General features: G+C 39.2%; 1 protein-coding gene across 4 annotated transcripts in view; it reads left to right on the top strand.

The window, feature by feature from the left end:
• LOC142138708 (uncharacterized) overlaps nucleotides 1-23,914 on the top strand; it is a 67,118-nt gene that overhangs the window by 7,327 nt on the left and 35,877 nt on the right. For all 4 annotated transcript variants that reach the window (XM_075195563.1, XM_075195579.1, XM_075195572.1 and 1 more), the window contains exons 2-7: nucleotides 3,941-4,039; nucleotides 6,051-6,143; nucleotides 7,080-7,239; nucleotides 15,630-15,744; nucleotides 15,951-16,027; nucleotides 18,699-18,753. In XM_075195563.1, coding sequence (XP_075051664.1) covers nucleotides 3,941-4,039; nucleotides 6,051-6,143; nucleotides 7,080-7,239; nucleotides 15,630-15,744; nucleotides 15,951-16,027; nucleotides 18,699-18,753 — 599 coding nt within the window. The remainder of the gene's footprint in view (nucleotides 1-3,940; nucleotides 4,040-6,050; nucleotides 6,144-7,079; nucleotides 7,240-15,629; nucleotides 15,745-15,950; nucleotides 16,028-18,698; nucleotides 18,754-23,914) is intronic.

Here is a 23,914-nt window from a genome sequence, read left to right as displayed (position 1 = left end):
ATTATGCACTCTCCCAAATAATCCGTCATGAAGGGCATAGCCATTATTCCTACAGGTTTGAATCTGGGAGTGGCCATTTGTTCAGAGTTGATGGACAGGATCCAGGCCAAAATGGCAGCACTTACCCAGGATTCCAACCTTGCTTCACGCTCCACCTGCCCCTTCCACTCCTTTCCCTCCTCCCCTATTGTCTCCATTTGTTCCACCACCCCATCCTAAAATTGCTCCTCTTGCTCCACCTACCTCTTCTTATCACTTCCTTCCACTCCGTTTGCCCTTCTTAAATGTTAACTGGCACAAACTTAGCCCTCTCTACCTCATATTTCATTGTCCTCTCTTTAAGATGTCCTTTCTTCGAGTTGTGTCTTCTATCTATTCTCTCTTCTTTAATTGATTTTGACGATTTTATTGTTTCTCTTTTTCTCTTTTACTTATTTGTATGTTGTTTTTATATTTAGTTGATTGCACAGCGCTGCTGATTCTGTGGCACTTTATAAATATAATATGATGATGACCGTGCACTACTTGTGCATGCACCAAGGTGCTATAGACTCTGTCTTCCGGGCTTCTGATGGCCCTGGCCATTTCTACAAAGGCCATGGATTCATGTTGTCATGGATTTCAACACGACTTCCCCATGGTAACACCACCACCCTGGTGGCTGTAGATCGTTTCTCCACTTATGGCTTTAAAACAACTGTCATGAGCACGCCAAATCTCCCAGATCTTTACCAAAGATGTTTCCAGCTTGTATTCTTTTTATGTGTTGGGGGTCAAAGTGCTCTTCCAAAGATTAGCAAAGGGGTCACCTTAAAGAGTACCTGACAATTTTAGATTTACATAGTGTCTAGTACTAGTGTACACAAATAAGACATCAATGCATGCATAATTGTTGCATCCATCCACATAGTATGAATTTTATATACTTTTTTTGCTTTTAATACATTTATCATAAAGTACCAAGCTTTGTAAATATAGTGTAAATATAGTGAAATACCACCGTAACCTACTACAGCACCTTTTTAGGTTTACTAAACAGAGAAACTGTAGGAAATTGTCTGATACTTATCACTCCATTACAGTACAGCAGTACTGCTAACACCTTATAAATACATAAGAAAAGCACATTTTTCCAGAGGGATGGAATGACATATGAACAAGTAAATCTTACTCAGACTCTGTCATTAACTCAAACTGGTTCTTGATGACCAGCTTTGTAGCATACTCTTTTAATAACAACATAATTTGTTAAAAAGCACCCTATAAAGATTTGTTGGAATCTGAATCCTGGATAATTTGTCAAATGTGAGTAAAATGCAAGAAGTACAAATACCAAACACATCTTTTAATGGCCAGTTATGGCCACTATAGAACTGTAGAAGAATTGAGGTGTCACATCTGGGGACCCTATTTGCTGGTAAAGATCGTTGGCCAGGCTAGCAGGCTCCACTTTTAGCAGCCCCCTTTCCCAGAAAATGAGATGTGATATCCCCAGGTCTCTGCAGAAATCAGAGGTGTTTATTAGTAAGAAAGACAGGGTGCCAGACAAAAAACAGATGACAGGATAAAGCTGCAGAGGACTAGGGTTGAGGTCAGACCGGGGTCAGCAACAATCAGGACTCGCAGAACCAAATCAGTATTCAGAGACAAGGTCAGAGTAAGGCTTAGATCAGGAACAGTCAGGTGACATGGTACCAATTCAAGTGAAAAGGCAGTACAGACACCTAGCAGACAAGGTCAGGAGTCAGGTAGGGGTCAATACTCCAAAAAGGCAATGTAGAACTTTGAAGGTTGTGGTCTAACACCTTTTAAAATGTTCCGTCTGTGTTACAGGAGCCTTATATTAAGAGCCGAGTAGTCAGTCCTACATATTAGACCCCGCAACATTGAATCAAATATGACACACAATTTGACTGACAGTTTATAAAACGGAAATTTGTCTTTGATAATAAAGGAGTTAAATTTTGTGCATCTATATATTGCAAACTGAAAAGCAATGCACCCGTTTCTACCAAATTTTTTGAGATCTTATTTCTTTTGCCAAATTCTCTTGTACATCAGTCATGACCTGCTGCTTCTGTGCCACCAGGGTCTATGTCATACTTACCTACTTTCTCAAATCTGTTTCCGGAAGAGGGGCGGGACGCGGCAAATCACGTCATTTTGGCCCCGCCCCCACGACAGGAAATGCCGTTTTGTCGCGGGGGGCGTGCCAAAATGACGCTATTCACCGTCGGGTCATATAATGATGGCAGTAGCGGGATGTGGGAGATTTGCCAGCTCTCCCGGGAGTCCGTGAGACTGACCTGAATTTCGGGAGTCTCCCAGACATTCCGGGAGAATTGGCAAGTATGATATATGTTCCATAAACTCCTGAAAATAGTTTATGTTGTTAAAACCAGTAAATATTGCTTTCTGGACAAGAAATGTGAATGCTTAATATGTAAGTTAATTGCAAGTGGGACTTGATCCTGTGCTATGTGGGCCTAGAGAGCATAGTACTGTCTGGTGAGTCACCGTTAAAGCTGTTTATCACAGTTATTTTAGAAGACTTGCGCCTGACAAATTTTCCAGAGCATGCGCAGTTCAGCCGTCCACCCACTTCCTGTCCATAGCCAATCCCCTGCATCCTAGTGGTTTATAAATCAGACAGTCCTTGCATGAGCTGCCAGATTATTGTGCCTATATCTTGTGGTCCTGCCATTCTCTCTGCCTGCTTACCTGTACTGCTGGCTGACTTCATAAGATGACCCTCCAGACTGTCCTGGTGTGTACTAGGACACAGTTTGGTTTAGACTCTTTGGCTACACCCCCACTATGTCTCTGGTTGGTTTCAGTCTCCAGCTGCTGTACCTGCCAATTTAGTGAAGTGACAGAATAATCTGGCTCCAAATCATCATGACTAAGAGCATTGAAGAAGGTGTCACCTTTATGTCATAGCTGGGGATTGTGGGTCCAGACCAAAATCCCAGATTCCAAAAATGAAGTCAATCTGTTTTTTTTTTTTTTTTTAATGTAGCATGTGAGTAGCATGATGTCACCTGAATAAATCTACACAATACATATACACATAGCATGGTGGCTAAGTGGTTAGCACTTCTACCTTACAGCACTGGGGTCATGAGTTCAATTCCCGACCATGGACTTATCTGTGAGGAGTTTGTATGTTCTCCTCGTGTTTGCATGGGGTTTCCCCCGGGTGCTCCGGTTTCCACCCACACTCCAAACATACTGGTAAGTTAATTGGCTGCTAACAAATTTACCTGTGTCTGTGTGTGTGTGTTAGACAATTTAGACTGTAAGCCCCAATGGGGAAGGGACTGACGTGAGTGAGTTCTCTGTACAACGCTGTGAAATTAGTGGCGCCATATAAATAAATGGTGATTATGCTATATCAGTCTGTAGTATTATGTAGATAATAAAAAGCAAGGTAGATTCAACAAACATTTTAGCAGTTTACAAAGATGGACAACTCATTAAAATAATAATTTCAATAGTACCATCAGCGACCATCTAGACATAAGTCATAAAAATGGTTACATATAGTGAGCATACCCATGCAAATATCAGTCAGGAAGCTATAGTCTCAGCTGGGGACCGATTGCAGAGAGAACACATTGTTGTTTCAAAGTGTGTCAACATACTGTACGTATTACCTAGATTACATTTATTGGAAAATAATTCTCTTTAACACAAGCCTTTACATTTGCAATCACTAACTCTATCCTATAAGTGATAAAGTGTTTTTGTCTGTGCGGAGATTCAATTGTCTTCCCCTCCTTTAAAATACGTAGTATCTAAATTTTATTGATGAGAGCACTGAAATCTACATGTTCTTAAGTCCAATAAAAAAGTATAGTGATTTGTTTTTAAGAAGCTTTTATAACTTTTTAATTGTGATAAACTTAATAGTTTGGGATGCGTTAAATCTGTTTGGTAGATGGATGAAATTCGTTTGATCCAAAGCTGGTCCAGGTACAACAACAAGGTCCAAGCTCTCCAGCAGACACTTGGAATGCCTTCAGGGCAAAAGTCAGAGGTAATTACTGCTGATTTACTTTGTTATTATGTGTTCAACAAAAATAAGCCAACATGAATAAGTCATGTGTGAAAAGTAAATACCCCCCCCCATGCTTCAGTAACTTGTAGCACCACCTTTAGCAGCAATAACTAAACATCTCCCAATGATTACCCATTCGTCACCATGCTCGACAATTGGTATGACATTCTTGTAATACTCTGTGTTCGGTTTATGCTAATATTGGCATTATGCATTGAGACCAAGTTGCTCCACTTTGATTTTTGTCTGTCCAAGCGGTGGTAGTCATTACAGCGAACACCAAAAACCCGACAAGACTTACCACGACATGGATTTTGTGAACCTCTGATTCCCAACAGAGTGGTAATTCCTACTGTTTAAATAACAGATGTGCAGCAATCGCGCTGAATGAACATGCCGGCACACCACCCATAAATGGCGTCATTTTGAAAGGCGACACTAGTAGTTGTGATGTTAAAGGGGTAATGCAAGGAGGGGCGGCCTGTAGTATGTGTTTTACTAAGGCTTCTAAATTCTACAGCCGGCGCCTCCTTGCATTACCCCTTTAACATCACAACTACTAGTGTTGCCCTTCAAAATGACGTCCTTTATGGGTGGAGTGCCGGCATGTTCATTTGTCGATATTGTTGCACATCTGTTGTGTCACAACGGCATTTGGGACAACATCAAAAATATAAATACATCAAATACTATACAGCACATAGAAATAAATCTTATCATTACTATCAGTGGTCAAAGTGGTCTGGTATATGGTGGTATGTCATACCGCCACGTCTACTGCCTTCCTTGCAATACTATTAAATTCCATTCACTTATATTTTCTATGCCATCACTTCTAAAGTTCCACTTGAACCACTGATTATTATACATTTGACACACAGCAATATTGATTTAAAAAGTATTGATTTAAGTAAACAGACAGAATCATCTTGCTAACACAAATCATTTTACTATAAGCTACATAATGCAAGACTATTATACAATGCAAGATTATTAAACAAAATATAGGCAATGGTTTGAATATAGAAGTGGTGGTATAGCAATTTAGAAGTGGCGCTATGGAAAATGTAAGTGAGTGGAATTTTATAGTGTTACAATGAAGGGAGTAGAAGAAGTGAGGGTATGGCATACCACTGTATACCAGCCCAGTTTGTCCACAGGATCTAGGTATAGTTATTCTTAAAGAAAAGAGTCACTCTTAATACAATTAAAATGTTAAGATATAAAATGTTCTAAAAAAATTATATATAAATCTAGACAATTCTATATATTAATGTTTTATTATTTATGTTTATTTTATTAGATTTTATAATTTATTTCTTATTTTTATTTATATAAAAAAATCATTAATTTTTTTATTTCAATACTTTTACTTAAATACAAAAAAATTATGAATATATTTTCTTAATCACATTTTTTATTTTTATGATGTCACTAAATATACTTTTACCAATATTTTTTTCACATATTACAATTTTCTATTTTATTCACACTAGTGAACACAATTTTTAAATTCACTTTATGATTCATTGTTTATGAACTATTATTTTATATCATTACACAAAGGGCTGGTCCTCACTATGGCAGGGGAGCCGACTCTTAGGATTTCCCTGCTATAGCACCACCAGCCTTAGCTGGCATAGCCAAGTGCTAGTTTTGCTTTTTTAAGGGGAAAGTCACGATTTTTTTTTTTTTTCCTAAACACATTTAATTTTCAGACTTGGGGCTCATAGCGTATAATACTCTTCAAACGTATCATACACTTTTAGCATAAGATACGCTTTTAAGCACATCCTTCTAAAATGTATGTATTTTACATACTATTCAAAGTCCTATGTATCTTAAGAAGTATTTTAAAAGGACACATTTTACGTTATTTTTTTAATTTTAAATTATGTCCAACACTAACGTAAGACCCATGATAATCTCGAAGTACTATTTATTCCCAATCAAAATTCTGTCTTATCTATAGTCTTATTTTTTGTTTTAGATGAAGGAAACGTATCCCAGATGGGGCAAATATGAGTTCCAAGTGCAAGCTCTTGAGAAAAAGATAGGACTATTTTCACATGACAACTCACAGGTAATTAAAATTATTAAATTGTTAAATGATAACACTTACAAATCAGTGGTCCCTGATGAACCCTTACTGTCATCATTTACTGTATACTGTACATAAATTGGGGTCCACTGAGTAATGTTGGGGGGGGGGGGTGGCCTAGGCTCAAATTAATTTTGTTAAATATTAATACGTTTTCTTATTAATTTAAGTTAAATTAAGTTTTGTCTCACTTTTTTTTAATGCCATAAATGACCCAGGGCACTAATGAAAAAATGCTCGAAAATTAATTATATCTTTATTAAACATTTATTGACTTAAAGGGCTCACAATTGAGGAACCCTGATTTATGAGATGTGGTGCCCCAAATGTGGGGGCTTGTAAAGTTATATCTGACAGCAGTAAGGCAGCATCTCCAAAACAAACACCCATTATATACTTGCCAATTTATTTCATAAAATAGTATAAGTTCCTCCAACATAAAACACAATACAAGTAGATACATATCCACACACTTTTATAACTTACAATGTGATGTTATCAATGCAAGAGTGACATTTTTATATCTGCCCAAATAAAACCGAAAATGTGTGGGATACAGTGACTCAGAGAGAGGGGAAGAACATGTTTAATGTGAAGGGCTAGAGCAGAAGATGCTATATAAACATTATACAATGTCAAATAAATAGTGCTTGTGACTTGCAGTTTTTCTGCGCGCCACCAAGTCTACAAGTGTACCCATTGCAGAGATTCCTTACATTGCTAGCAAGTGATATAAGCACCGGAAGAAGGAGCCAGAGACCTGGTCCTGATTACGGACAGGAATGCCATGTAATTAGAGCCTCAAAACACTACATTTGTATTAGACATAGCACACTGAGCCCGGGAAATTATAAAGCCTGCAGTGCCCAGATTACAGACATTTCTTTCTTGACGTTTCCTGGTTTTTCTACATCACAGCTAACATTTCACAAGGCCGGCTATCTGCAAGCAGATGACACCTCCAGAAAAGCATCTCTGGCTGGCAAACGACACATGACTAGAAGGGAGCTGCATAGAGAGGTTATAAAACATTTCGAACCTTCTGAAGTTCAGTCGATGATGGAAAGTTACTCTCAAGGTTGGAAAGTATTATTACAACATTTTGTAACTCTGTAAATAATGGGGGGAGGCATCAAATTGAACACAGTAATTTTGGAAGTGCTATTTTTGTAGCCAAAACGTAACCTACCCCACTTTAAATATCTCCCCCACACATTTAAAATGCATTGCAGATGTGTTATGATTACTACATGATGGGGGTGAACATTCCATGAGAGTGTACACACAGACACAAGGCCTAAGCTCATTCCAGTACAGATACTTAGGTAAGTCACCTGCATGGCTCTAGTGCAGTGTTGGCTAACCTGTGACACTCCAGGTGTTGTGAAACTACAAGTCCCAGCATACCCTTCCAGCAATAAGCTGCTTTATATTGGCAAAAGCATGCTGGGACTTGTAGTTTCACAACACCTGGAGTGTCACAGGATAGCCAAAAATGCTCTAGTGGTTTTTTCCAAGGATTGATTACAAGGTGTAGAAGAAAGGAGACCAAGGTCAAATCATGATGTATAGCTGCCAGTAAGTGTATACTATAAATAATTTGGTAGTTTTTATCCAAATTAGCCTAATATTGCAAAGAGTGTGATTTTTTTTTTTTTTTTTTTTTTTTTTTTAACTCAACATCTGATCTGATACAGCAGATGGAAAACCTGGTCGGCTGGTGTTTGATATTGGCAAGTCTCTGTGGTCATCAGTCAACCCTAGCAATGTAAATCGGGAGTACTTATAAATTGGGTTGTTTGGGCCACTACCAGTAAAAATATCAAACTTTGAACAGGTCATGCTTAAAGTGGGGTTGAAATAAAAGCAATTTAACTGATTTTTGGGGAGGTGGAAGAGGTTATTAAGCAATAGTTTTAACTGTCAAATAAAAATTTGGAACAGTTTCTGTCTTCAAAACCACTTTATATTATACACCTCATTATATTATACAAGCATATTTCAGGTCTGAGAACTTCAATACGATTTAACACAAATTGTGGGCAGCACGGTGGCTTAGTGATTAGCATTTCTGCCTCACAGCACTGGGGTAATGAGTTTTATTCCTGATCATGGCCTTATCTGTGTAGAGTTTGTATGTTCTCCCCGTGTTTGCGTGGGTTTCCTGCGGGGGCTCCGGTTTCCTCCCACACTCCAAAAACATACTAGTAGGTAATTGGCTGCTATCAAAGTTGACCCTAGTCTCTCTCTCTATGTCTGTGTGTGTGTTAGGGAATTTAGACTGTAAGCTCCAATGGGACAGGGACTGATGTGAGCGAGTTCTCTGTACAGCGCTGTGGAATTAGTGGTGCTATAAAAATAGCTGCTGATGATGATGATGATGATGATCTCCTACATCTGAAAACCCATTTTGGAAATTACAAATACAAAATTGATTGGTGACACAAAGACCATTTTTATCCCTCTGTGGGAATCTCACACTGATTTCCGCAACTGATTTTATATATTTGTTTGTATGTCTTATCACTTGTAATAGCCAACAATGCAAGTTACATGACTGTCAGTTTGATGAAATGTAGTATATCTAACTGATCGACTGATTGTTATTTTCTGTTGAATTTATGTATAACACCTTGAATATTTTATGTAGCCTTTCAAAGTGTATTTTGTTAACTGACCTGAGTCTGACCTAGGCAAGTGTCAATGGTCTTATGAAAGTAGCCAGGGTCCATGTTGCATAGGGTATTGGACTTAGACGGAAAGAAGTCTAAGTTGTCGGAAGCCTCAGTTGAGTGTTGCCTTTTCATATATAAATATAATTTCATATACACTGCCAATCTAACCTCCCCCATTTATTTTCTGATTACCTCTGCCTTACTCCGTGAGTGCTCCTGCTTGTTCTGTATCACCTACCGCAGAGCTGGGGGGGGGGCAACCGGGGCTGCAGTAACTGGTAACTCCAACAACAGCTCAGCATATATGCAGTGCATCGTGCTGGTGGCTCCTCCTACTACACAAATAGGCCAGGAGCCCCAGGTAGGCCCGACTTTGGTTATATTTCAAACTATTTCCTTAAAAGAGATGCTTAAAGTAAACTAGTTACCACAAAATAACATTATCAGATTCAATAGAACATAAAACTAAATAAAAGGTGTCAGTCGCCGTCCCTGTGCTTTCCCGTCCGCACAGAGACGGGCGCCAATTCAGTAGGAAGTCACGTCTGGTTGCTTAGCAACCAGACGCATCAGGTCCGGCGGCCTCTCTGCCCATGCGCGTTCCGTTGCCAAGCAACGGGATGCTAGCCTGACAGCCGGCGGCGGCAGCTGACGTCACCGCCGCCTTCGTTTCCTATTTCCTTCACCCCTATATAAAAGAGATTCTGGCACCATTAGGGTGCCAGAGTGTTAGGTCTCCTAGCTCCAGGTCTTGTTTTTGCATTCATCCTGTCTGTCTTCCTGGTTTTGATCTCGGTTGTTCCTGACGTTCCTCCTGGATTCTCCCTTGGCTCTGCTACATTATTCCGGTATTGACCTTCGCCTGTCTGACTACTATTTTGGATCCTCCTAGTGTACTGCATTGTGTGCACAGCTAGACCTTGGCACTCCTGACATCCTATTATCTTCATCGATCTCGCCGTTTACCTTTCTGGAGAACCACGACCGGCACGTCAAACTTCCCTGCGTGGTCCCTGGAGAAGACCAGGGGCGCGTTAGACCCTGTGCCTACAGATAGAGTAGTGCCAAAATCAGCAGATAGCCACAGTTGCTGACAAAGGGGTTACCTCTTGCATTAAACAGATGACCCCAATAATGAACGATATGAGTTTTGGTTCGCTGGAAAAAATATATATTTAAATATTAAGGCGTTCCATGATTAATAGGGCGGCACTTGTTAAATTGGTGTCTGATCACATGATGAATTCTTCAGCTCCCGTCCAATCATATACTGCTCTTTTTGCTTGGCTTTGCAGTGTCATAGCTGTATGCATTAGATACAGTAATCAGCTGTTTAGTACAGAAGATCTGTCATTCCCCACAGCTCTCTGTCAGAGATAGATTTTATATTAACTTTGTGAACTCCACCCAATACTAATTTTTTAAGTTTAGGGTACAGTTCTTTACTCTTTACATAGTTTGAGGCTTCAAGCTACAAATAAATGACCCTCACAGTTAATAGAAATAGCAAATTAGCACAATCTGAGACTGTACCAGGGAGTGTGGGAGCAGCAAACAAGATCAGAGCCACTGGTGGAGGATAGAAAAGAAGACACAGGTCATCTGGTGGCTTAGGTAGTGAGAGGAAGAGGACACGAAGTAAGAGGGCCCTGTTCGTAAGAGTTTGCTATCTAGGGGAGAGGTAGACCAACAGGATGTCTCAGAAGGAATAGTGTAAAGAGGGGTGTAGTGGTGGATTAGGAAGAGAGCTGGTAGGGTTTGATGAAGAAAGAGGTTTTGAGAGCACGTTTGAAGCCTCGGAGGTAGGTGGAAATCCTGATTTGAGAGGAAGTGAGTTCCAAAGGAAGGGAGCAGCACAGAAGAAGTCTTGGAGGCTGGATTTGCTATGAGTATGGCTCCCATGTGTCCTGGGACAGTCTCCTTTTTTTTTTTTCTGCAAAAATCGTCTACTGTAATATTATTCTGCACAACAAAACTTACTTTGGTAGTTATAAGACTAAAAGAGTGTTTAGTAATCCTAGGTACAACAAGACAAAATACTATTTGCAGTTTAACTAAACACAACAAAATGTGTGTGACCTAACTTTTTCTGTTTTTATTGAATCTATATTATTGATCTTGCATTTTTAAATATATGAAACTCATTTTATCCATTTCTTCCAGTAATTTTGGCATCACAATCAACATTTGTAATACTCATTCCATCATGATTAAATCAAACTAAAGAATATCTAATTTTAATTTAAAATTCAATGAGAGACCACATTGAGTTTTTGGCAACAAAGTTTATAACATGCGTAAATAGATTACTTGCTGTGCAGAGAATGAGGGCTGAAATATAATGTTTTACAAATGAGAGGGTATGTACTAAATGGTCTGAGGGAGAGGAAAACCATCAGAAAAAGTCATCATCATCATTTATTTATTTATTGGGTGCCATGGATTCCGTAGTGCTGGAATATCACCTTACATAGGACATACATGAATATAATAAACAGATACATGAATACAATTAAGCATAATAACACGTATATGAATAAGCATAAGCTAGCAATTACAGCTAGCATGGATACTGTTACAAATTCCAGGCATGTAAGTAAACAAACAACTTACGATTCAGCTTAAGACATGAGATCAGCGTCATACGAAGTGTACAGACGTAAGACATAGGGTAGAGGGGATATGGTCTCTCATTACCCCCTCTAGAGAGAGGCGGTAATGAACATAAGGCTGTAGGTTCAAATAAGGCTTGTGCAAATAGGGCATAATGTACTGGACATAGGGGGGGAGTGAACAGAAGAAGCAGAGAGATGGACATGAGAGTCTAGGAGGGGGTAGGGTAGGCAAGCATGAAAAGATGAGTTTCGAGGGAGTGTTTCAAGGATTGTTGGTCGGGGGAGAATCTGGTAGGCAAGTAATTTCAGAGGTGGAATGCAGCACAGGAAAAGTCTTGGAAGTGGGATTGGGAGGAGATTATAAGAGGGGAAGAGAGTTGAAGGTCAGTAGTGGAGTGGAGTGGTTGAACTGGGGTGTATCTCATGTCATGATTGGGTCAGATGTGTGGAGGGGAAGTATTGGTGAAGACTTTGTAAGTAAGGTTGAGTAGCTTGAACTAAATTCTACGAGCTCTGGGGAGCTAGTGAAGGGGATTTACAAAGTGGGGGATTTAGAGCAACAGGAGAGAAAAATTAGTGTAGCCGAAGCTTTCAAGATGGATTATAGAGAGGGGAAGGCCAGTGAGGAGGAGGTTACAGTATTTAAGGTGGGAAATTATGAGCGAGTGGACCAGGCTTTTATTTACTTCCTGAATGAAGAAGGGAGTATTTTAACAATACTGCAGAGGAGCAAGCAACAAGACTGCAAGAGGGACTTGATGTGAGCGATAAAGCTGAGAGCAGAGTCGAGGATGACACTGAGGCAATGTGTGTGGGGAACAGGAGAGCGAGTAAAGATCTTGACTGTGAGTGAGATGATCCTCCAGTATTGGCATTAGCAGGGGAAAGAATATAAGCTCAGATTTGGACATGTTAAGTTTGAGGAAGTGTTGGGTCATCCAGGTAGAAGTGGCTAAGAGGCAATTGGACACAAGGGATTGGAAAGAGGGTGAACGGTCATTGAAGTAAAGGTAGACTTGGTTGTCATCTGTGTAGAGGTGGTTGTGAAGGTTGAAGGAGCATATGAGTTTGTAGAGAGAAGTAGTAGATGGAGAAGAGTAGAGGGAGGGCCAAGAGCAGAGCCTTGGGGAAGACCAAAAAAGAGGTGAAAATCTGCTTTCTGGCTAATTATACCTGGATTCCCTATGTCGTTCTGCTTCCTGGCCAATCATGATCCAGTGCATTCCTGTTTCCGGACTATTTTCTACTAGAATTCGCTGTGCCATATATTGCTGGCTAATTCCAGCACCCACATATTTTCTGATACCAATTCTACTATTGCTTCAGAGCTTACATCCTGCTTACAAACTATTAAGACCTACCCCAGGGGCTGTAGCCACCCTGGCATACGTCTGACTACCTGCTTGTGTATGGATCCTGGCATACATCTGACTACCCACATGTGTTCGGATCCTGGTGTACGTCTGACTATCCGCTTGCGCATCAATGCGGGATACTGTTATATATCTGCTGTCGGTCATTGGACTTCAGCTAACACACCAGTACCATTGTGATAAATGGAACATTTTCTAATTGGTCAAAAGTCTTAAGTGGAGTACCGCAAGGTTCCGTGCTGGGACCACTCCTTTTTAATATATTTATTAATGGCCTTGGTGATGGTTTAGAGAGTAAAGTTTCTATTTTTGCAGATGACACTAAACTCTGTGAGGTAATAAAATCAGAGCAAGATGTAGCGTCTCTACAGAGGGACTTAAATAAACTGGAGGATTGGGCGGCCAAATGGAATATAAGGTTTAACACAGATAAATGTAAAGTTATGCATTCAGGGATCAAAAACAAGAACGCAATCTATAAATTAAATGGAATTAATTTAGGAGAATCTATATTGGAAAAGGATTTGGGAGCGCTCGTAGACAGTAGACTTAGCAATAGTGCTCAATGTCAAGCAGCAGCTGCAAGGGCAAACAAAGTATTGGCATGCATAAAAAGGGGCATAGATGCAAGGGAAGACAGTGTAATTTTGCCACTGTATAAATCGTTGGTAAGACCTCATCTTGAATATGCAGTACAGTTCTGGGCACCACTCTATAAAAAAGATAATTTGGAACTAGAAAGGGTTCAGAGAAGGGCGACAAAATTGATAAAGGGTATAGAGTCATTAAGTTATGAGGAAAGGTTAGCCAGTTTAGGCATGTTTACTTTAGAAAAGAGACGTCTAAGGGGAGATATGATTACTATGTACAAATACATTAGGGGTCAATACAGAGAGCTTTCATGGGAACTTTTTACCAAAAGGACCATACACAGGACACGTGGTCCCTAAGGTTAGAGGAGAGGAAATTTCACAACCAGCAAAGGAAGGGGTTCTTTACAGTAAGGGCAGTCAAGATATGGAATTCATTGCCAGTGAAGGTTGAGATGGCAGATTCAAAAGATATGTTTAAGAAAGGGTTAGACAAATTTTTAGCGGAAAGGTGTATCCAGGGATATGACCGTTAATTTAACATGAAGGATAGTAGTGGATATAGGGCAGGGGTAGGCAACCTGCGGCTCTCCAGGTGTTGTGAAACTACAAATCCCAGCATGCCTTACCACTTATCTGCTGGTTATCTACTGGCAAAGCATGCTGGGACTTGTAGTTTCACAACACCTGGAGAGCCGCAGGTTGCCTACCCCTGATATAGGGTATAAATAGGATTGCAATATTGAGTCTGGGGGGGATTTTCACAATTGAAACAGATTGGCGGTTGCTTACTCTGGATTAATTTTTAAATATAAGTGCAGGATCGCAGGAGATCCAAAATAGGTTGAACTTGATGGACTGGTGTCTTTTTTTCAACCTCATTAACTATGTTACTATGTATAACATTTTAATAATTTACTAATACAAAAATACAGCACTTCTGATCCCCGTACAGATAGCTGGTGCAGAAATGGCATTAAATATTTTCCCTCTTATCTGATATAGAAACAAGTGAATCTGTTTTATTAGAATGCTTTAAAAAATAAATGAAGAATTGTAAATTCAGATTGCTGCACTCAATGATTATGTTCTCAGGACCCACCATACTTCTGCTATTCTTGTATAAAAAAAATGTTGGATGTATGAACTTTCTTTCATATAGAGGTGTGTTTGACACCACAGTTACCTCAAACCAGTTTAACACCAGGCTCATATCTGTACTCTTTGTTGATGTTAACGTTTAGATGATCGGATTGTCTGCATGCTGGCCTAGACCCTTTCCTATCCCAAACGTTCCTACACATCAACACAAAGGAGTTGGCTGAGCTGATATACACTGTGCTGCTGTTAACATTTTAATACTCTGAGCTGAGCATCAGAGTTTTAGTCAGTTAGTTTAATTCACAACAAGGCCTTATATTTATATCAAACATGATTAAAAGGCATTATCTTTTCTCTTGTCATAAAACACGTTCCTATAAAAAAATACCTGACCTTTTGACAAATTCTAATTGAAACCTTGAACGATTGGACATTTCAATTTCCCAACACTAGAAAATCCCCAAGGCTCCTATTTTTTTTATAGTATAGTCCTGGTTCTACAATGGGCAAAAGGGTGTGGCCTGGTGGATTGATGGGTAGCCAAAGTGAATTGGGGACATGGGATGGTTGGGGCTGTCGCTGTTCTGTGGAAATGTTGGAAAGTATGTGTTAGATTTATATTCCCTCACAGTATTAAAATTATCAGTTGTCCCTTCCTGGTGTAGACAGGTTGTGGATATGATTGCTTTTTAAACATGACTTAGCTGATTAGCAAGTCACCATAGAGCCCTAATGTGAAGTTAACTGTTTTAATGTCTAAAACACTAAATCCTATGAAATGTAAATTACTGTAAGTAGACAAGGAAGCACTATATCATACTACCATCAGTTTGTCCTGTGGATGTATTGCAGTGGTGATACCATAATTTTAGTTCACATCAACATACAGTAAAATGAAGAGGAAGTTTTATAGTAAATACAGGGTTTATGGCCTCTTCTTATATTTGTACTATGTGTCTTTGGTTAATATGAGTTTAGTGTGAATAATAACAAACATGGTACTGCTGCAATAAAGAGAAATCTCAAGTGTTTTCATGTAATAATGATGTTTCTCATAGAAATGCATTTGAATGTAAATACACTTTTTTTTTTTCTCTCCTGTCTTGCCTCAAAGATCCACAAATGAAAGTGTCTGACGCCCCTCCGATGCAAGAGATGATTGACAAGGTTTTGATCAGAAGAAGTATAGCTCATTCACAAAGGCAGAAGCACCATGATGAAGCTATCAGGTATCTCACAATCTTTTCACAGTAAATAATGATCATATTCATGTATACTCTTTGCAAAATTGCTTAAATTAAAACCTTCACATTTATTTTTTCAACACATCACTTTTTCCATAAAAACCTACAAAACTGTAGAAAAATTAAGAAAACAGCCACAGACATCCTGTTAAATATCCTAAATATAGAATTGTTTATTTTTTTAAAACAAGAAAACTAGAAGCAGCCAAAGAACATTTGAAGAAAGAGCTGAAGAATTTGGAAGCACAACATGAGTTCTTTGGAAATGGTAAGTCTTTACCAATTATAGTAGGCAGCTATGCAGTGTTCTATTATAGGTCTCAATCAGCGAACATGGACATATTACTACTACTGCCAAATATGGCCAGGAGCCAGGGAATAGAGAGTCCAGCTCATCTGACAATGTTCCCTTCAACCATTGGCCCCTTAAACATAGAAAAAGCAAGACATTTCTGGAAACTCAATATATTTACCATTAATGCAGTGAAATAATCTTGCTATTGCATGGTTTGACACTAAGTATATTTCCATTTGAAACTGTCCAATACTTTATTGTCAATAGCCAAATAAGAGGAGCATAGTCAGTCTCTCTCTGTCGTAGTACCGGGACATTGATAGAATAGTCTAAGACAAGTAACACCATATTTGTGCATGGTATTTGAATTTAAGGAAAAATCTATATAAACATATATTTTACAGTGAGGAAGTATTTCTGCATGTACATTTAGGTCCCTAATTTACTAGAAAAGGAGAAATATGCTCTTCTTTTTAAAAATGTCTTAAAGTAGAAGTTCAACATTCACATTACTAGACCATATTATACTTTTACTAAATTTATTCTTATCCAAGTGTCAACTATGCACTGCATAAAAATGGGTTGGATGTATGTTCGACTTCAAGGGGAAATGTTCTCTTTGTTTTACTGTGCATACTTTGTAAAACAACATGGAATTTTGATATTCAAGTCGCTTACACTTGGGGACCCCTACCAGATTCAGATCAGAGGTATGCCGTACAACTACACTAAGCGCGTGCACGTATACGGTACGTTTGGCCCTCCCCTTGAAGATGTGGCTTATTCTGAAAATGCTGCAGATATGCCTGTTTCCAGGGGTATCTCATGTAGGCACATGACCCCTGCTGCAATGATACATGATGATCATCGCTATCACTATAGAGCTTTGCAGTGTTAAAAAAATAGATAAAACAAATAAATAAATAAAAAACAGTGTGTTATCCCCCAAAAATAAACTGAGCACCAGCACTCATAGCCTAGACTGGTTAGAGCTAATTTGGGATGACAATGTGTGGGGTCCCCTCACTAAAGCCACAACCAGCACAGGCTATAACAGGCTGGCTAGTTCCCACTATAAACGGGCAATCTGCAGCGTTGTGTCCCCCGTCTTAGTGAGGCTCAGCCCAGACAGTGCCGGGGGAGCCTGGGAGGTCCCCAGCTTTTCACATCACCTCTGTTCTCTCACTGTCTCCTCTGTATCTATCTCCCTCCTACGTTCTCCTTGGTCACCAGCAGACTGGGCTGGGTTGTCCCCATACTAACCAGAAACCAGTAACTCGCCCTCAAGGTGACCCCTCCTGTACTGTGGTGCATGGTTTACTAAAACGTCAATAGGGGGCGTTACATCTTTATTGATGTAATTATCTTCTCTTCTTCTCTTCTCGTCCGCATCTTGCTTCTACTTTTTTCTTTGGCTGTCTGACTCCTCTCTGCTCCTCTCCACTGACAGCGGTGTGACAGGAACAGGGCAGATGCTAAAATGTCGTTCTGCAATGTAGCAACACCGCAATGCAGACCTGGGGGTCAGCATGATGGTGAAGTAGCGGGTGCAGCGGTGTGCCCTGGGTGATCGCACCGCCTGCATTAAGTTCACTAATAGTGTCTCATTCTGAGGTAATATTAATGTGTTTACTCAGCCACAGTGCGGCCTCCACCCCCCCCACCCCCAGTGCCCGGCACCCTAGGCAGCTCTTAAGCTGCCTGATGGTGGCGTTGGTCCTGTGTATATGGTAGAAAGATATTTTTTTTAGTACATTTGAGAGTTTTCAGGCATTTTCCTGGTTTTCTCTGTATTATAATAATAATAATAATAATAATAATAAAATAAACATATCTTACTATGACTATGCTACAAAAAAAAGCCCAATCAGTCCTCAAAAGACAATTTAACATTTATCAGGGTAGAGTGCTAAAAATAGTCTGGTCATTAAGGTACAGAATGGCCCTGATCATTAAAGGGTTGACTAGCTCACTCTCAGGGGCCAGTTCAATTCGGCCACGTTATTCTGGGAATAGCGCGGCCTGTGCACTATTACTGTTACTACGGTAAAAGTGCGCAGTATTACCGTTAGTACGGTAATTTTAACGCTAGTTTTTGCCCTCGGGGCCACCAGCAAAAATCCAGTTTAAAATTACCTTAAAGGTAATAGTACTAGCGCCGCGTTAATCCTAGACTAACGTGGCAGAATTGAATCAGCCCCTAATTTGGAGGTTATCATTATATTTTCCAATTTCTAATAAGTTTCCAAACTTTTTACATCTATATTTGTGAGCTACTTTACTGCACACCGTTCTATATATATTCCCTGAAATAACCAAAACGAGTCATATGACAGATATGCAGCATGTCTGGAGAGGTGGTTCTTTGCGTGACATGGTTTAGACACTGTCTAATGTTGATTTAAGATGCTGAGTCACAAGGCAGCAAGAAGTTAAACTCTTTGATTCTTATTTTTCACACGCGAGTTGAAAACAAATGATCCTTGGATTCTGCCCCTAGGAATTAGTCTGGGAATTTCAGCATGAAACAGCATGAGAATAAGTGACCTATAAAAATGCATCAGACAGGTAGATTGAAACCAGAATAATAGTAGTGAACATATTTAACATATGGCTTCCCCCTTTTACTGCATGTCTTCTACAGGGGGAACATCCCAGGCTGCAGCACCTATCAATCTGAAGCTGTCCTCTGAACACAGGTTGGTTTATTTGTATCTACAACATGCTCAATGTGGAATGTCCTAATTAATACAGCGCGGGCCATTTGCAATGCTGCCAAACATGACTTTCTTTATTATACCAACATGCTTACTAAAAGGACAAAACAAGACCCAAGGTATTTATGAGTTTCCTTACCCAACATCAGTAAGAGTGAACCCTTGTGTGTTGCTCTTAAATATTTTGCATACATAAAAATATATATATTTTATGATTCTGGGTCTTAAGAAAGTCCGTGGACACATCCAGTGCTTGAAGTGGGGTGTACATGGTCATATCTCCACTTCTCCTAACGCCTTCATTGTAAAACTATCAAGTTCCATTCACTTACATTCCCATTACATTTTTCATACCACCAATTCTAATTTTCTATACCACCACCACCTAAATTTTCACTTTGACCAAAATGATTATTTAATGCTGCCACCCAGCATAAATAATTATTTCATTGCAAAAAAAAAACATTATCTTTTGCAAAATGATGTTCACTAATATAAGCCAATTATTGTTTGCCAATTACTTTAGTGCTGTACAGTCTCTAAATAACCCTCAATGTGTCAAATAGATACCATGTCACACCCCGTTCTGGCTTTACCTAAACCAGTGTTGGCTAATCTGTGACACTCCAGGTGTTGTGAAACTACAAGTCCCAGCATACCCTTCCAGCAATAAGCTGCTATATATTGGCAAAGCATGCTGGGACTTGTAGTTTCACAACACCTTGATTGTCACAGGTTAGCCAACACTGACCTAAACACATACTTGACTATCAACAGCAGCAATGATTGCATGATAAGGTTCTGCATTACTATTATTATCGTTTATTTATATAGTACTAGTCATATTAGGCAACATATTTGTGTAGAGGATATGTAATCGTTCACCTCCGTCCCTGCCCAATGGGAGCTTACAGTCTAATTTCTCTATCACACAAACACAATTTGTCTGAAGCCAATTAACCCACAGAAATGTTTTGTACCTTGGGAGGAATCGAGAACCTAGAGGAAATCTACGCAACCCCATATAAACTCCACACAGATGGGGCAGAAGTGAACTCATGACCCCAATAATGTGACCCCATCGACTAATGGCCCCAGCACTAATCGTTGTGCCACCATGCTGTTCTTTAATGGCTTCATCTACACATTTCTACATATCACAATTTTCCAGTAACGGCAGTACTAATTAGTGCTTCTGAGATGTGAGGAGTGATTTGTAAGTAGTAGTATTTGTAGTAATAACTGAATGTAGTACTTTCACCAGTTATTACAGTACAGTTTAATACACATACCCATGAATGTATTTTCCAGTTGCGGATTAGCTGTTTAGGAGAGTGGTCATTTTAGATGTAGAATGTAAACCACTGAAAGATGCAGGTTACAATATATATGATACATACATTACATATACACCCAGGGGCCACTTTATTAGGTAGACCTATTTAGTACTGGGGTAGACCCCTCATTGCCCCCAGAACAACTTCAATTCTTTGTGGCATAGATTCAGCAAGGTGCTGGAAACATCCTATAGATTCTGGTTCATGTTGACATGATATCATCACACAGTTGCTGCAGTTTTGTCAGCTGTACATTCATTCTGCAATCTCCCATTCCGCCACATCCCAAAGATGCTTATTTGTTATGAGATCTGGTGACTGTGGAGACCATTGGAGTACACTGAACTCATTGTCATATTCGTGGAACCAGCTTGAGATGACGTGTGTGTTGTGCCACGGATATGGTTATCCAGCTTGTGCCCACTGTAGTCTGTTTTCAGTTTACAGGATTAGAACCCAGTGTGGTATTCTGCCACTGTAACCCATGCACTTCAAGGTTTGACATTCTGTGCAGAGATGCTGTTCTGCATTTGTTGTAACGCTTGGTTATTTGCATTACTCTCACCTTCCTGTCAGGTTGAACCAGTCTGACAATTTTCCTCTGACCTCTCTCATTAACAAGGCACATGCATCCCACAGAACTGCCACTCACTGGATGTTCTGTTTTGTGCACTATTCTCTGTAAACTCTAGAGACTGTTGTGCATGAAAATCCCAGGAGATCGGCATTTTCTGAGATACTCAAACCACCCCGTCTGGCACCAACAGCCATTCCATAGTCAGTCACTTAGGTCACATTTCTTCCCCATTTTGGTGTTTGGTCTCAACAACAACTGAACCTGTTGACCATGTGTGCATGCTTTTATGCATTGATTTGCAGCCACATGATTGGTTGATTAAATATGTGCATGAACGAGCAGGTATACAGATGTACCTAATATAGCGTCCACTGAGTGTACATTCTATCTATCTATCCCATTTTTCTTTGTCATATGCTTACATATATGCTCATATGACAATATTCATGCAGTACATGTGTACAGTACACTAACTCTTTACTATATGTAAATACTAGGAAGTTTCTTCAGCCTTGACCTTCCATGTGACCTCCCTGCTCAGTGGGAATTGTGTCTCCGCAGAATGTGTAACTAAATGTAATGTAGTGCAGATCTTTCTTTTAAGACAGGAGTCAGGACAAATGATGTCTCGTACTGCACAAGAATATTATGTTTAAAAAAGGGGACATTCCCGCTAATCCTATTATCTTACTACTACTACTACTGCATTTAAGTGTCTAAGTAATGGGTTGGCTACGTACAACTGCTTAGTGTCCACAAGTGCACCTGTACTTTTTTTACTTGCTTAATTTCCAAGAACTATTTTCTTTTATTTTACCTAGGGGACATTTCAAATACCTAATTCCCTCTTAACATTGCCTGTGATTTTATGATAATAAACGCACATATGTAGAGAGAGAGAGAGAGAGACAGTGAAACTAATCCTACCGGAGCTATGTATTATTTGTTGGACTGATGTTTTGACTCCTGACTAAATGCTTATCTGTTCCAGATCAGAGTATTTACTATACGATCCAGATGTCATTGGGTGCTGAGTGTTACAAAGATAGATAAAACATAGACACAGATCAGTATAAAGGTCCAGGTAAATGTTCAAGTAAAAACGTTCATGACCAAATGAGCCTCCGTGTTCATTGTTGTCTCTAAAAGACTGCAGATTTTCTGGCTATGGAAAAGTAAAATGTTAATAGCCATAATGCTTGTAGCAAAAATGAATTTATATAACCTCGTTCACATCCTATGCAGAGGAAATCAGATGTGAAGATAGGCATAGTTTAAAAGAATTACATACTGGAGTCTATAGAGCCCTGGAACCATGCCAGGGCACATTAGGCTCCGCTCAACACATTTAATAAAATACCATAAAGATGCTCATTAATTTAAACAAGAGCTAAGGTAATAAATCTTGTTGGCGTTCACATGCTGCATTTTTCCAGCTTCCTTTTATGAAGTCATTTATTTATGTCAAATGGTGTTTGAATGCGCTTTATCAGAACTACCCAAAATAAATACAGGGATCTTTGTGATGAAAGAAAAAGGTTCACAGTCTGGTTAATGATATTGTATTTCTTTCTTGTAGAATAGAAAATAACCTCTTGGTTGATTTTGCTGCAAACCGAAAACTAGCTCAAAAAATTGTATAATTGCCTTTGCAAGACCTGTTATACTGCAACAACATAAATGTGGTATGATAGATGCACAGACGCATGCTATTTTATTTTTTAAGCGAAGAAATGTAATATATTACATGTATTTGTTTATTATCAACCATTTTTATCACATGGACAATTGTTATATCTAACCCAGATACAACCAATGTCCTACCTTAATCAAAGTCATCATCGCTCTACACAGTTATATTAGTAATATATACTAATTTCTATTCTCAATGCCAGATTAAAGGGAGTTATCAAACCATTAATGTCCCCTATAGTCCCCTCCCACCATGATTTTCTTAAGTGGTGGTTCCTCTGCCTGAGACCTCCATTCTACCGGCATTCACTGCCAAATGCAGCTGGGCAGGAGATTAAAACTCCCAGCGGTGTAGGTATATCCTGTGTGCAGTAGCTGATTGGACAATAACCATAGCCAATCATTTGCTGCATACAGAACACACCTACAACATGTTCCTTTACCTGCTGTTGTAGGGTTGTTCAAAAGTCTACCAGCTCACCTGTTTGTTTGTTTATTTGTTATCTCCTCTCTCAGCTGCCCCTCGATATACTTAGGCTTCTACCTGCAGCTCTTTCAGCTGCCTTGTTAATCCAGCCTGATCCTCAAAGTTGTGTAAAATTAGCAGTGTGACGATTTGTGAGCTGCGCAAGGGACCAAAAATAGCAACAAAATACACATTTACCAGCAATGAAATGTTAGCAGCCATTACTCATAGAGCAAACAGCGTCTTATCCCTGATCATCAAACACTTCTACAACCACTACCTCCATTGTCAATCAAATTAAACACCACGTATACTCTTCTGATACTTATCAATGTCAGAGTCACAAGCAGGGCACACTAAGTTTTGCAACATTTACATTTTTATTCTTCTATATAATGTCTGTGTGCTTCTTAAGTTCAAGGTATTTTTAGATTTAGGGGCCATCCAACAGGAAAGACTTAATCCCCCTGTTATTTATCACCAGGCTTGGATTCCTGGAAAGACCACCTAAACCAACGCCTGGATTAACAGAATTACAAAACAACAGTAGCCTTCCTAATGTTACATTTTTTCATATTGATAATTCTTGCAACTGATAGGAAACAACAATTGTAGTAATTACTGGTACGACAGTACTATTATAGTGTATCTTAATATATTGTAGAATGTAAGACATGGAACTTTGGGGGTGATGGAGGAGGTTGGGAAATTTAGCGAAATATAAGTAAAAATGTGGGCATGCTTAATGACATTAGAAACTTGCATAGTGATGCATTCATCATCTCAGAAATATGTATTTTAATTGATAATATGAATATTGTGCTCATTATTGTATGATGAGGACATGATTCTTTGTAGTTTTTTAAGTGATAATAAAAGTGTGCAGGTGTTCTACACAGAATTCATTATTGTTTACTTGTGAGTGGCGATTATCGCTCTGATTGTGGTGTTGCTATTTTTACACTGGCTTATTTGAATTGATTGATAACATTATTAGCATAACAGTGTATTTTATTTGCATGTCACTGTTCTTAACCTTTGTATCTCAAGCACATAAACCAAGAAAAGCCC

Source organism: Mixophyes fleayi, chromosome 1, assembly GCF_038048845.1.
Source record: "Mixophyes fleayi isolate aMixFle1 chromosome 1, aMixFle1.hap1, whole genome shotgun sequence".
NCBI lineage: Eukaryota > Metazoa > Chordata > Amphibia > Anura > Limnodynastidae > Mixophyes > Mixophyes fleayi.
The sequence above is the reverse complement of the archived record's forward strand: the minus strand, read 5'-3'. Positions and strand labels throughout refer to the sequence as shown.